The 12875-nt window shown below is 40.4% G+C and overlaps 1 protein-coding gene across 2 annotated transcripts in view; it reads left to right on the top strand.

Annotated features, from left to right (window-relative positions):
- Window positions 1–12875, top strand: part of LOC122865213 (carbohydrate sulfotransferase 8-like) — a 167067-nt gene extending 154192 nt beyond the window's left edge. For both annotated transcript variants that reach the window (XM_044173365.1, XM_044173445.1), the window contains exons 3-4: window positions 7027–7064; window positions 8568–12875. In XM_044173365.1, coding sequence (XP_044029300.1) covers window positions 7027–7064; window positions 8568–9716 — 1187 coding nt within the window. In that variant the 3' untranslated portion in view covers window positions 9717–12875. The remainder of the gene's footprint in view (window positions 1–7026; window positions 7065–8567) is intronic.

Below are 12875 nucleotides of genomic sequence, written 5' to 3'. Positions count from 1 at the left end.
AAGCCCACTGTCGGTTTACTCACAACATTTAAATGGCTAATATAATTAGCTAAAGTAGATTTCTGAAACATGGCTTAAAATTTTGATGTCTAATAAACTCTAATTATTTTTGTGTAGGGCCAGATTTCTGATTATTATTATCCTACATGTGAGAATATTACTCTACAGTAAATGTGATTGCCAAATCTTTTTCACAGTCAACACCCTTCTATTTTGTAGACTACTTCACACAGCCATCCTTAAAGTTTGTCAGAACTGCAGCTCTCTTCACAGTGTGTCTGTCTTCTCTTCCCCTTTGAATAGTTGACTCAGTACTCAGGCTATAGATACATGAGAGCGCACAACTCCTCTCATGTCATCATCAGCTCTGTTGAATCCTCATCTTTATCTAGCCGTGCCTGTGCAAGTTCCAGGACAGCATACAGCAGCTCTGCCTGCAGATTTGACTATGTGAACTCCTCTCACAAATTCCAGGCTTCTAATCAGAAAAAACTTAACAAAATCTCCACTTACTGTGTGGACTTTTTGAATCCCATCAGCTTCACACTGTCATCGGCAAGGGAGTGGTTCACAAAGGGAGTACTGCAGAGTGTACTCTGCGCCTAGGTCAAGAGCTCTGAAGCATCTAAGTAAGATGTGTGCCAATAAAAGCCTTCTGCACCTCATCTCGGCCGAGATAATTCACTTAACCCCAGGCTCGCAGCTGACAGGTAGCATTTGTTTACACATCCCTCCTCATGCAAGCTGCCAGTCCTGCCCTGTCCTCTACATGATATTAAAACAAGCCGCCTCTCACAGCAGCCCCACATACAGTTCTCTGTCTCTCTGTTTCCATGGAAATGTGCCCTAGGAAGTCTTTGCGTCTCCTAACCTTGAAAGTACCCCAAGTAGGATAGACTCTGAGAATATATTGTTGTCTAAATGAATTGTCATAACGGTAATCAGTGCCACATTTGATACCCCCCTTCAGCAGCTTCCTATCTGTGTAGTTCATTATTTCCCCTCCTGCTGTGTTCAGTGCCCAGCATTACCAGCATGAGAAAAGAATTTGAAGATTGCACAGAAAAAGAAGCCCAATATTGGAGCAAATTAAAACATGAGGCGGATTATTATAGCTACCTACTTTATCACCCCACAGAGGCAGTTTCTCTTTATCATCAAATGCAGTTTCGCTATTTTCTGGCTCTATATAGAGGGTTTTATTCCTAAAGCACTATACAGTATGTCCATTTAGACGGAAAAAATCCCATTGCCTCAATTTCATCATTTAAATACTCTGAGATAAAGCGGATCTTCTCTGTAAAAACATATTTAAAACAATATGAAAAAATTGCCCCAGTGCTTCTTTGAGGTGTCACAGTTTTCAAATGATCATTTTTATATATTTTAAATTCTGTCTTAATAAAAACATATATTTAATTCACTATGCATACCCCTTTATAATTTAGCATTCTTAACCTATTCACCAACTCATACATAGGAGTCATGTTATGATGGAAGTGATGATGCATGAGCTGAGCAGCTGCAATGCCTCAGAGCAGGAAAGCAAAGTGCTCTGAAAATAGTGCAAAGGTGTTAATGCAGCACCACAGCCTCACATCATGAAGTCTTCCACCGAGCTCAGTTATTATCTCACAGAATGGTGATGTACGCTTTGTATGCTTAGCCTGTGCTCTGCCACAGACAATTATGAGCCAAACCATGTGTTATTTATGGTGCATGAAAGGCACACTGATTTAATGTGGCGGGGAATTGGAGGAAGTGTCTTCTTTTTCATTTGAATTGCAACTAATGAGAGAGCACATCCCTGACGATTTACGAGTCTTCCCCAAGACTTGACCTTCATGTGGGGTCACAGGTGGAAGGGGAACCCATACATGGCATTGTGATTGTAATAACTCCATCTTCGGGTGCACCCTCTGAGGTGCAGTAAAAAGGAATTGCGCTGAAGAGGTCAGGAGAATGTCATGATGGGGTTTAGGAGGGTGCTCCGTCTGTGAATAGTACAATAGGTAAGAGGAGGAGAGTGGGAATTCCAGTGACAGAGGAGCTCTTTTGAAAAACAGAGCAAAACGTTTTTATTGCCAGATATCTCAGCACATGGAGAAGTAATATTTAGGTTATTAATTAACAACCCTGCCAAGTCCCCTGCAGATATATTGTGATCATTTGGTGCTGTGCAAGAAAAAAATAGCTAACACAAAATAACATCTCTGCTACAGTAGCACATGCATTTTGATACAACCACAAAGAGAAGTTAAACATGTATTTGACAGACATTTGATAGTCAGCCGAAGCTATCGGCAGACAAGAACGTTGACACTACTTCCAGCAATGGCACTGAATGTTGGCTTTGGCAGTGGTGGAGGAAGTATTCAGATCCTTTACTCTACTAAAAGTAGTAATACTACAATGTAAACAACACTCAAGTACAAATACAGAAGTATTATCAGCAAAATATACTTAAAGTAGCTACAATCAATAATTTTGTATTACCAACTGATCACATGACTACTTGTATGTGAAAGGGGTCACTCATAGTAACAAAGTCACAGGGAATTATCACCCAAGTTCCCCTCAGGTCTACAAAAATTTAGAGCATATTTTAGGACATTTTTTGGTTTTGAGGCACACAACTTTGCTGTTTTGCTTCAGTTTTACTGCTAACACAGCTACTTTCAGGGGGGAAAAGCTCTAAAAACCCACTGTATGCTGCCTGCCCAGCACCAGACAGCAGACAGACAAAGCTGGTGAACATAGTGGAGCATTTAGTAGCTAAAGAGCCAGATATTTCCCTCAGGAGTTGGTAGAGACCAAAAACCAAGCTAAAAGAGAGCAAAGAGATTATTGGACTCACATTCATCAGGTGGCAACTTCAAATGAATGTTAATGTTGCTCCATATCTGCTGGATGTGTAAATAAGCAACTGTTTGCTAACATGTTCCCCATATCAACTTCAAAGGTGATAACATGTCAGTGTTGTGTTCATAGCTTGTTTACGCTGCCCCAAGTGGCCAAAGAACATCAGTAATGGCAGGTTTAAAGTATAAAAGTACTCATTCTGCAGCAGAATGGCTCCAAAATGGCTCCTGTAAATACTTACTTAGTTTCTTTCCACCACTGGGCATTGGATGTACATCGTGACATGCAGAATTGTTCAACATGGACTTAATTCTGGTTAATACTGGGCTGGGCTTAAGTCAGCCTGTGTAATTGAATCCTAAGAGTGGCTCATATTCAGCAGTTCAGACTTCTGACAGTATGGAAAATGTCAAATAATCAAATTAAAGTACAATGTCTGATGGTCTTAATCTTTTCTAATACTAAATCCCACTGATTGATTGTCTGGTATGGTGTCATGGCTGCTTCTACTGAAACAGTGGGAAGAATCTGTTTCCTGATGTCCTGGTTGTTTGTTTCATTTACAGTACATTGCAATTGCTTGGATTAAAGATGTGTTATTGATTCATTATTGGCCAAACCTGTGCTTTAAGTTGTGAACACCTAGGAAGAAAGTCTTCAAGATTCCAAGCTTTCAGTCACAACACAAGCCAGTCTCCAGATGATGATACACAAAAATGATCATCTGGAGATGACAGTCCGTTATTGGTCTTTAGAGAGCCTCTGCAAGCACGTCTTCAATCCCGTATCACTGATTGCTCACCCATCACCATCTCCTCCCCAGCAGCTGCTCTCTCTGGCCCAGTCCTGGAGGATTTCAGCACCAACTGAAACATCGTTTTATCTCTTACCACAACAAGTTAAAACATCAATGGACCAGCGCTTAAAGCCTAATACCTCTGTTCTCAAGTGTTTTCCCTCTGATAAACCACACCAGCATGCCAGATCCCTGTATTCCCACACAGAGTCAAGTGAAGGAGGAGCATGTGTGCAGAGTGCAGGTGTGGGTGGTTTGTTGGGTGGAGAGGAGAGTGCAGCTGGTTGGGGTCACAGTCGCTCAGTGTGCTGAATGACTAATGAAAGGTTTATGGTGGCGCAGCCTGACTGCCTAGCCTGAATAGCGGGCTGGAGGAGGACACGCCTTGTCTGGTTTCTAGCACCCTCCTGGCCTGTCTCTGGTTAAAAACAGGCATTTAATAAGTTCCCCCAGAAGATAGGGGCCACAATCCTTCACTTAACAAGCTCATTATTTCACATTGTTTTTGTCCTTTGCTCCTCCTCGGCGGCAGTGGCAGGGAGAAGGATGTTTGATGTGTGTCTCTGTTAGAGAGTCGTGCAAGAGTCTTTGAGAGGGAAGGAGGATAATGGATCCGCTAATGATGTGGCCCTTGCTTATATGGATCCTTGCGGTAATGCTGGGTCATGTGCATTAATATTCAGAGGCTTTGTCTATGAGAGAGAGGTGGTTGCTCAAGGTTACTTTAGAGGGCAACAGAGGACAAGGCTCAAGAGTCGATTCTGCTTATAAATCAGCTTCCATCATAAAAACTGCAAAAAAACTTAAATCAAAACTTATCAGAGACCCTCTTTTGATCTATGCTGTGAACATTTTATATTTGTATGAGTTACCGGAAGACTTTAGAGCTTCTAAAAGAAGATACCGAAGCAGAACTACCAAAGTTTGATATTTAATGTCCGAGGATAAAAAACGACTCCAGCTTTATTAGTTGACTGTTTTCTTCCCATTATAGAATTCCCCGTTGGTGCATTCATCCTGAATCTCTCCATTAGTGCTGCAAAGAATCCTTTCTGTGAATGCTACAGTTTTCAGTAACAACAAACCAGTATACAGTATAAAATTCTAATGCCTCGCACCCAACTTTCAAATTACACCTTGGAAGAAATGTTTACGTTTACATTATTTACAAAATTATTTTTTGAAAAACATGGGTTCAACTGTAGCCACTGTATATATATGTGGAATTAGGATGAATTTTCTGCATCTCACAGATGAAACCTCAGTCTTAACAATTTATAACTGTTTCACTGCACAGCAGTAAAAATCAATAGCATAGTTATACTGAGTGGAACTGACTGAGTGTGAAATTGCAATCAAACAGCAACTATTACCCTCAACCAAATAGATACTACAGAGATAAATGATGTTTACAAATCCCCCTGAAATTCAGTTTACATTGTTATATTACTTGTTTCAGCTATACTCTATCATGGCAAAATGTTCCTCTCGTGAAATGTAATTTTGGCTCCCTACTTGAGTGAGTATTGCATTTTCAGAGCCAGAATTCACACTCACATTTGCAACAGATAAAGCCTAGATTTATCTAATCAAATCAGCCCATGTCAGATTCATTTTCAAAACAACTTTAACAAGACACCTTTGTCACAGAGTGCTGAACAGGGCAACTGGGTGCCCTATATGCTCAGTTCAATGCCTTGGGCTTGAATCTAATTTACCATGTTGCATTTCATTTTTTCCTGTTTCCCAAAGCCTTTCCTTTTGCAGAACAAATTATATTTTTTTTAAAAAGGTCAAATATTCAAGAAATACATGTATTGGATTAATTTTGTTTATTCTGAATTCAGTGGTTCATCAGACTGGCACAATAAAGGGTTTTACTCTGCTGGAAGGTGCGACATAGAATCGGAGAGTGTGACAGTATTGACATCAACAGCAGTGACAAACTTGTAACAACGGCCAGACAAAACACCTCTTAGAAGGAACCAATTAAACCTTTAGAGATTTCAATTACCACCTTGATGGGGCTTTCAAGCTCCATAACTAAGCGTGTACCTTGACAAGATGGTCAGGGCTGCAAGGGGCTTGTGCAGCTCCATCAGTTTAGAACAGCAGACACTGAAAGGCTGTTGGTATTGTTGTGCTTGGGTGTGTTTTCTTGGCGATGGCATCTGTGTGTATTGTGATAAATATTCATGTGTTTCACATGCACCAATGTAAACTCTAAGAGGCACATCCTACATGAGCTTTCATTAGGGTCAGGAGATCAAATAGCACAGCAGCAACCAAACAAGATTAGAAAATGTCACCCACCACCTCCTTAGCCCACTCCTCTTCTTTTTCCTCCTCCGCCTCTTCCTCCAGTGTCTCGTTCAGAAGAATGAAGACAAGTAAAGATTCAATACGCAGAGCCAAACAGCAACACAGAGCTCTCCAGTGCATACTAATCTAAAACAACATTGCATCTGGGCAACGTGTTTTATTCCCTCCCCACCGAGGCGTGTGTTAAGTGTGAGATAGGGATCTGCAGATCTCATCACTTAGGGAAGGTTGTGGCCTGCATCTACATCCCCACCACCCCACCCCCCCCCTCCTCGTGCAGGTTCCTATCACTTCCACCCTCAAATTGGAAGTGACAGGCCACTCAGGCAGAGGTGTCTTCGCTGCCCCCATCAGCAGCCATGCAGCCCCACTCAGAGCTGTCAGTCTGATTATATATCAGCAGGATGGGGGGACCTAAGGAAAGGAGATGTCCAGCTGGAGACAGACCACTAAACACATCGTCTGTCCTGCTGCCGCACATCTGCCAATACACATACCACCTGTCCCCAAGACTGCCACAAAATCTGTATGTCTCTATCACTCTCCTGCTGTCCTCTAGAAATTCAACAAACTGCACCTCTGGTCTACAAACTACATCTTTTTCAAACTTTCATTGGTTGTCTTTTGCGCTTTGCTGGCTCTCTCAGTTTTGTTTCTTTTCTCTCATTTCTTTCTTTGTTTCTTAGTTTCTTTCTCTTCCCAAATTAAAACAAATAACATATAATTTTCCCTCTTCCATTTCTTGTGCTTTTTTTCTTCCCCTGTCTCATCCTCAGTGCTTGCTACTGGGAGCATGACTCATTTACCAACTTCTCATGCTTGTGGCAGCTCATTATACAGATAGAGCTACCTGTCTTCCCTCTGTGGACTAGTTGAGCAGTGGTGGTTTTCCTGGGGATCAAAAGTAGACGTGCTAATTGATAGGAAGCGTTAAATTATTGGAGCCTCTGATGCATCGGCCCTTAACTCTCTTCCACAAGGACAAAAATACATGTTGTTTACTTAAGTACTGATTTTCTTGTCTCTTTTCTCTTCTCTCTCCCCAGGCGTGAAGTTTGGAAGCACTCCACTGCAGTCCAGAGAGGTACATGTTTACTCCATTTCTCCCAAAACACAGATACACAGGTTGCTCCCAGCTGTTATCTATTGCAAAAAAAAGTGATTGTCAGCCTTGTACCTCTCAGCGTGTCTGATAGCATCTGTGTAGAGATGCTGACCTCACACTGTGCATACAGCCAGTCAGACTTTACTGAGTAAATGATTCCAGTCGAACCAGGCCTAGGTTCCGTAGGGTGTGATCACACAAGTTTTTTTGTTTTTTTTCATCTTCCACAATAGAAGCTTCCTTTCTTGTATTTATGTTTTCATTTAGTTTACATCCATTCTGGCCGAATGATGAGCCAGCATTTGTAAACAAACATGTATTCATAAAAAGCTTATTTATTGCATTAGACTTTCAAGCATTAGTAGCTACTGGATAACACTAATTATGATTATCCATCCCGTTGTACCCATACAACTTTGTATTTTGAAGTCAGTTCCTGTATTTTTTGACAGTTATTTGCACATGAACAGCTTTGAATGGAATTGTTCTCATGTGCCTGAACAAAACAAAATTAAAGTTCCAAGGTTTAAATAAAAAATTACAGGGGGTAAAATGTGTCCTAAATTTCCACACGCCATTGTAAAGGCATGGATGATTTGAAACATTGATTTATCATACTATTAGCTACAAGGTTCAGATAGATGAAGAGAGAGCAATATCATGTTTGACTCAAAGACAATCCATAAACTAGGTTTCTCTGTCAGACTTGCAGTGCTCGTGCTACTGTATCTTCTCGCAGCTGACCCCTGTTTGCTCTCATCTCTGCTGTGATTGTCAGCACCAATGAGAGACTTACATCAGTGCAAACCCTGAAGAAAGTGATGTCTGGTGCTGCCCCGTGCTCGCCTTGCACATTAAACAGACAGAGGAGGAACCTCTCCTTCCCTTTTTCCCCCTCCAGATGTCCCTGCAGATGAAAGAATATGGCCATTTAAGTCAGGACGGGGATGAGCCAAGATTCATGATGGTCTCATCACCTTGTCTGTTGTAAAATTAAAATTATACATCCAGTCCATTGGCTTTATGATGCCATTACAGCATTTAATTGAAATAAAATGTCAGAATGCATGATGGCCTTGGGCATCATCTGATGGTAATCAGGCAGTAGATGATTCTAATTTAGAGTCCCCATTAAGTGTTTATAAGACATTTATATGATATTACAGCTCAGTTTATTGATAGGTCATGCATGGCGTTGGGCAGTGTGTGACATTTGCGTGTAACAAAGTTAGACCTTTGTTTAAGGTGTGGTGAAACAGCACCATCAAGTGGCCTATTTGAGTACTGAAGGCAACATGTGGGGTTAAATGTGGTTGTATCTGGTAATAATGCTCAGATTTACTGCCTCATTAAGTAAAAGGTATAAATTCTATGTTCTTGCAAATTATTATTACATTATCATCTGAAAATGTTGACTGTTTGTTTGGTCTAAACACATGTCTGCTACTGTCTACTACAACCTGTGTTGTCATTGTTTTATAGACTCTTTCAACGCAGGAGAAAGAGAGAGGCAAATCTGACAATTATCAGGACCACCGAACAGTGGAAGGCATCTTGTCCAGCCCGATCCCTCCAATGCAGTTCCCACACTTTGAGGAGAGTAGACCGGTGGCCACCACTGGATCTCGGGAGCAGGACATAGACTCCCTTCACGTCTCCAAACGACACCGCAAACTGCTGAAAACAAGTCCCCCGATCCATCACACCAACAATAATGTTTCCACATCCTTTTCCTCTTCTTCCTCCTCATCCTCAGTTTCCTCCTCTGCCTTAGTCTCTTTTACCCCTGAGAGCTGGAAAAAGCTTTCCAATATCCTGGAAGCACGCCGGCAACTGATGAAAGAGATGTGCGCTAAGTACAAAAGCAGCATCTCCAGGACCATCACACGTCATCATGTCAAACACCTCTTCGTGGAGGACAAGTACAAGTTGTTGTACTGCCAGGTGCCCAAGGCGGGTTGTTCCAACTGGAAGAGGACCCTGATGGTGCTGGCAGGCCAGGCCCCCAATGCTCAGAGCATTAAACACGACACAGTCCACTATGGCCACCATCTCAAGGAACTTGACAGCTTTGACCGACAGGGAATCATGCACCGTCTGGAGACCTACACCAAAGTCATGTTTGTCCGAGAGCCCTTGGAGAGAATGGTGTCGGCCTACAGGGACAAGTTTGAAAATCCCAACAACTACTACCACTCCCTGTTTGGGAAACCCATCATCTCCAAGTACAGGGCGAACGCATCCTGGGCAGCCCTGAAGACAGGTAACGGGGTCACCTTCAAGGAGTTTGTCCAGTACCTGCTGGATGTCCACCGGCCTGTGGGAATGGACATCCACTGGGAGCAGGCAAACCAGCTCTGCAACCCTTGTCTCATAGACTATGACTTCATCGGCAAGTTTGAGAACATGGAGGAAGAGTCCAACTTTCTTCTGCGATTGACTGGGGCGCCATCCAACCTCACGCTGCCCAGTTTTAAAGATCGGAACCCAACCGAAAAGAGGACCTCTATGCAGATCACACAAAAATACTTTTCACAGGTCAGCATGTTGGAAAGACAGCGAGTCTACGACTTCTACTACATGGACTATCTGATGTTCAACTACTCCAAGCCTTTTAAAGATTTATATTGACTGACTCCTATCAAGACGCTTGAATCACAGTCACATTCCACTACGTCTACATCTCTACCATGACAGAAATCTTAACATAAAGAGGCTCACTCACATGCTCACATGGATCTTTGCATCTAAGCAGAGAGATCAGAGAGACCAAACTTCCTCTGGATTTCGCAAAAGCTGCTTTTTATGAATAAATTTCTATCAGATTATCTTCATTTATAGACAACTATGAGATGAAAAGGTTCATGTTATGTCGTATTAAATAGTCAAAATTGTTCTGAAATGCAAATGACTTATTCACTACTGGCACATGATGAGGTAGAATATTAAAATTATTAATGTTATGCTTCTAAAAAAAAGTTTATTATTGTTCAACAGGCTTTAAATTATGCCTTACTGTGAGTCAAATAGCATTTGCAAATGAGTTTTATGGCTTAGTTAAACATAGGCGCCACATGGGATTTTATTTAGGTTCCAATCACATTCCTAAATTCACAGTACGTACAGTACGTTATGTGAGCCCCTACCACCTACCTTTAGAATAATCAAACCAAAACATTCATGGATATAGTTGCTTTAGTCCTTGGTTGACCGAGTAATGATCACCGCCATGAACTGCAATTTGTTCAAATGAACTCTCTGCATTTGCATTTTTATTTTATTTTAAATGATTGCATTTACTATTTGACTTACAGCAGGTTAGGCATCCGTATACCTCTATGTATCAGTGCATACTAATACAGATAATTCATGTAAATGGTTTTACTAAATATAAACCGTAACAAAATGAAACACTATAAATAGTATACATCTTTAAAATGTGTCAAGTGTTGCCCACTCAGAATCTGTGTGCACTTATTGTAGCATTTTTGTACTTCTAACTTTGTCGGTTAGGTTTGTGCTTTAGTCTAACACATACACGTGATGTAGGTCCCCCATCACTAGAGGTATTTACTTGGGTGGCTGTTGTTAAATCCAGGTACTTGCAGGGTACAAAGTGTTGCTTCCAATATCTCTTAACGCCTGTTAGTGTTACAGACTTACTAATTATTCAGTTTCAGAAGTCAACATTGCAAAAATCAGGCTTAAAAAAACACAAAAACAGATGTTTAGACTTGTTTTCGTGACGGCCTAAACATGTACGATTTGGACATTTTGACAGGATAAGAGAAAGAAAACAGCGTGCCCAAACTTCTCCATCTATCACACTAAACACCCTGAGAAGCTATCTCTTACAAATCTCACACTGTCAGTAACTCCATACCCTTTGTATGTATCACATCTATTCTCTACTTCTTTTTCTGACACTACTGTGTAAAATTGTATAATGGGCATTCAGATGACTATATATTTTTCTATGTATTTCTAAAATATATATATTCAGTGCTTCTTGGTGAAGGTATGTTTATTTCCTTTTTGATGTCATTGGTTGTTCTTTCAGTAATAGCAGTGTAGAGTGTTGTGTAACAGAAGAGTTTCTTTCCAAAACAAAATATCCACCAGCTGAAAAGTCTAACTCTCAAGAGACTAAAGGACTGCAAAAATCTGCGGTACCATTTAAAGTGCAGAAAATAACTTAGTTTGATTGATGAAACAATACCACTCGGTGCTTTGGAGGTACCGAAAGATTTTTTTTTTATGAAAATGGATATATAAAATTTTGGAAATTAGCTCTTTAATTACTTATCCCTAATCTGTTTGGTCTCTCAATAGGATAATAGACCCTGTACAGATGAGCTGCAGTCCACCTAGTTACTCATCCTGGCTAATGACATTTTTACCCATAGCAACTCCACTGTGTGTGTGTGTGTGTGTGTGTGTGTGTGTGTGTGTGTGTGTGTGTGTGTGTGTGTGTGTGTGTGTGTGTGTGTGTGTGTGTTGAAAACTTATATACACACACTGCTAAAAGACACATATTGAAGGTATACAGTATCCTGTGTGTAACATTACTAGCCTGCTATATTCCCAACACACTACCCAGCTGACACTAGAGTAAAACTTTTTTTCTACTTTGATGCAGTTCAGACCACATAACAATGTGCACTAGTGGAAACTGCACAGAGACTGGCAATTCTTAGGTCCTGAGCACTCTAACATTTTTAAATTACTGGATCTATTACGACCTTTTTAAGATTAATCATGTCTAAGATATTACAAGATTTAATATGAGGTAAAAAGAAACAGAACCATTCATCAGATAATCATGTACAGTCAATCTTCAAGATTACATTGACTGAACTGAGACCCCAGCTAAGGTTTCTCCAAATGAAAGTTAGATTAAATCTTCTTGGTTAACAGTTTAAGCTTGAGTGCAATGAAGAAGTAACTAAATATGATGACTTTGACACCAAAATATAGATGCAAATAAATATACTTGTGCGGGTTATAAAGAAATTTACAAAGAAAAACCTTGAATAAACAAAATACAAAGTAAAATAAAGAAATTAAATCAAGATAACAAGTCTGACTACAACCGAAGTGGGTAGCAGTATATTTTTACAAGGGCACGATGCAAAGATGAACTTGAGCTATTGTGATGCTGGGAACAACTTATGGCGAGTCTCCTAAAAAGTAGCAGTCACTCTTCAGCTACGTATACGCTTTGCAGCTCACTGGAAATGTGTTTTATGTAACCAAATACTTTATGAAGAGACATATTTGCCTATGAGTGAAGGGAAATTCATATTATTTAAATCTATACACACTATAATCAGCTTTTGACAACCTTTAAAGATTTTGGTGGTGTTACCCTTTCACGGTGATGGTATTGTATGAACCTTTGTCAGTATAGTGTGTTGGCTTTTGCAAATCCAAAACTGAATCTTTGTTTAGGTTGTGGTCAGATTCAATGTAGGTATAGCCAGTCTTGGCCAAAACAGCTGTTGCATTATGATGAGTATAACTCTGCAAATACTGTAAGTCCCTGCCCCCTGCTAATAAAGTTTTCTTGGTATGTGGGTGTATGGATAGACTTATCAAAAGCGTAATTACAGTAACAAGTGAATGTATAACTGTTTATTGTTGGTGCAAAAGTGTATAAAATATGATCTTAAGCCCTTTGCCTTATTTTACACTGCCAATCAAATGGTGTATTTCAGGAAGACATTCTTCAGGTGGTTATTATTTCTGGCTGATGAGTGTCTACTAATAAATTCTCTTTAGCATTTTCAA

The sequence above is a fragment of the Siniperca chuatsi genome, linkage group LG1 (assembly GCF_020085105.1).
Source record: "Siniperca chuatsi isolate FFG_IHB_CAS linkage group LG1, ASM2008510v1, whole genome shotgun sequence".
NCBI classification, from domain to species: domain Eukaryota; kingdom Metazoa; phylum Chordata; class Actinopteri; order Centrarchiformes; family Sinipercidae; genus Siniperca; species Siniperca chuatsi.
Note: the sequence above shows the minus strand (reverse complement) of the source record. Positions and strands in the feature narration are given on the sequence as shown.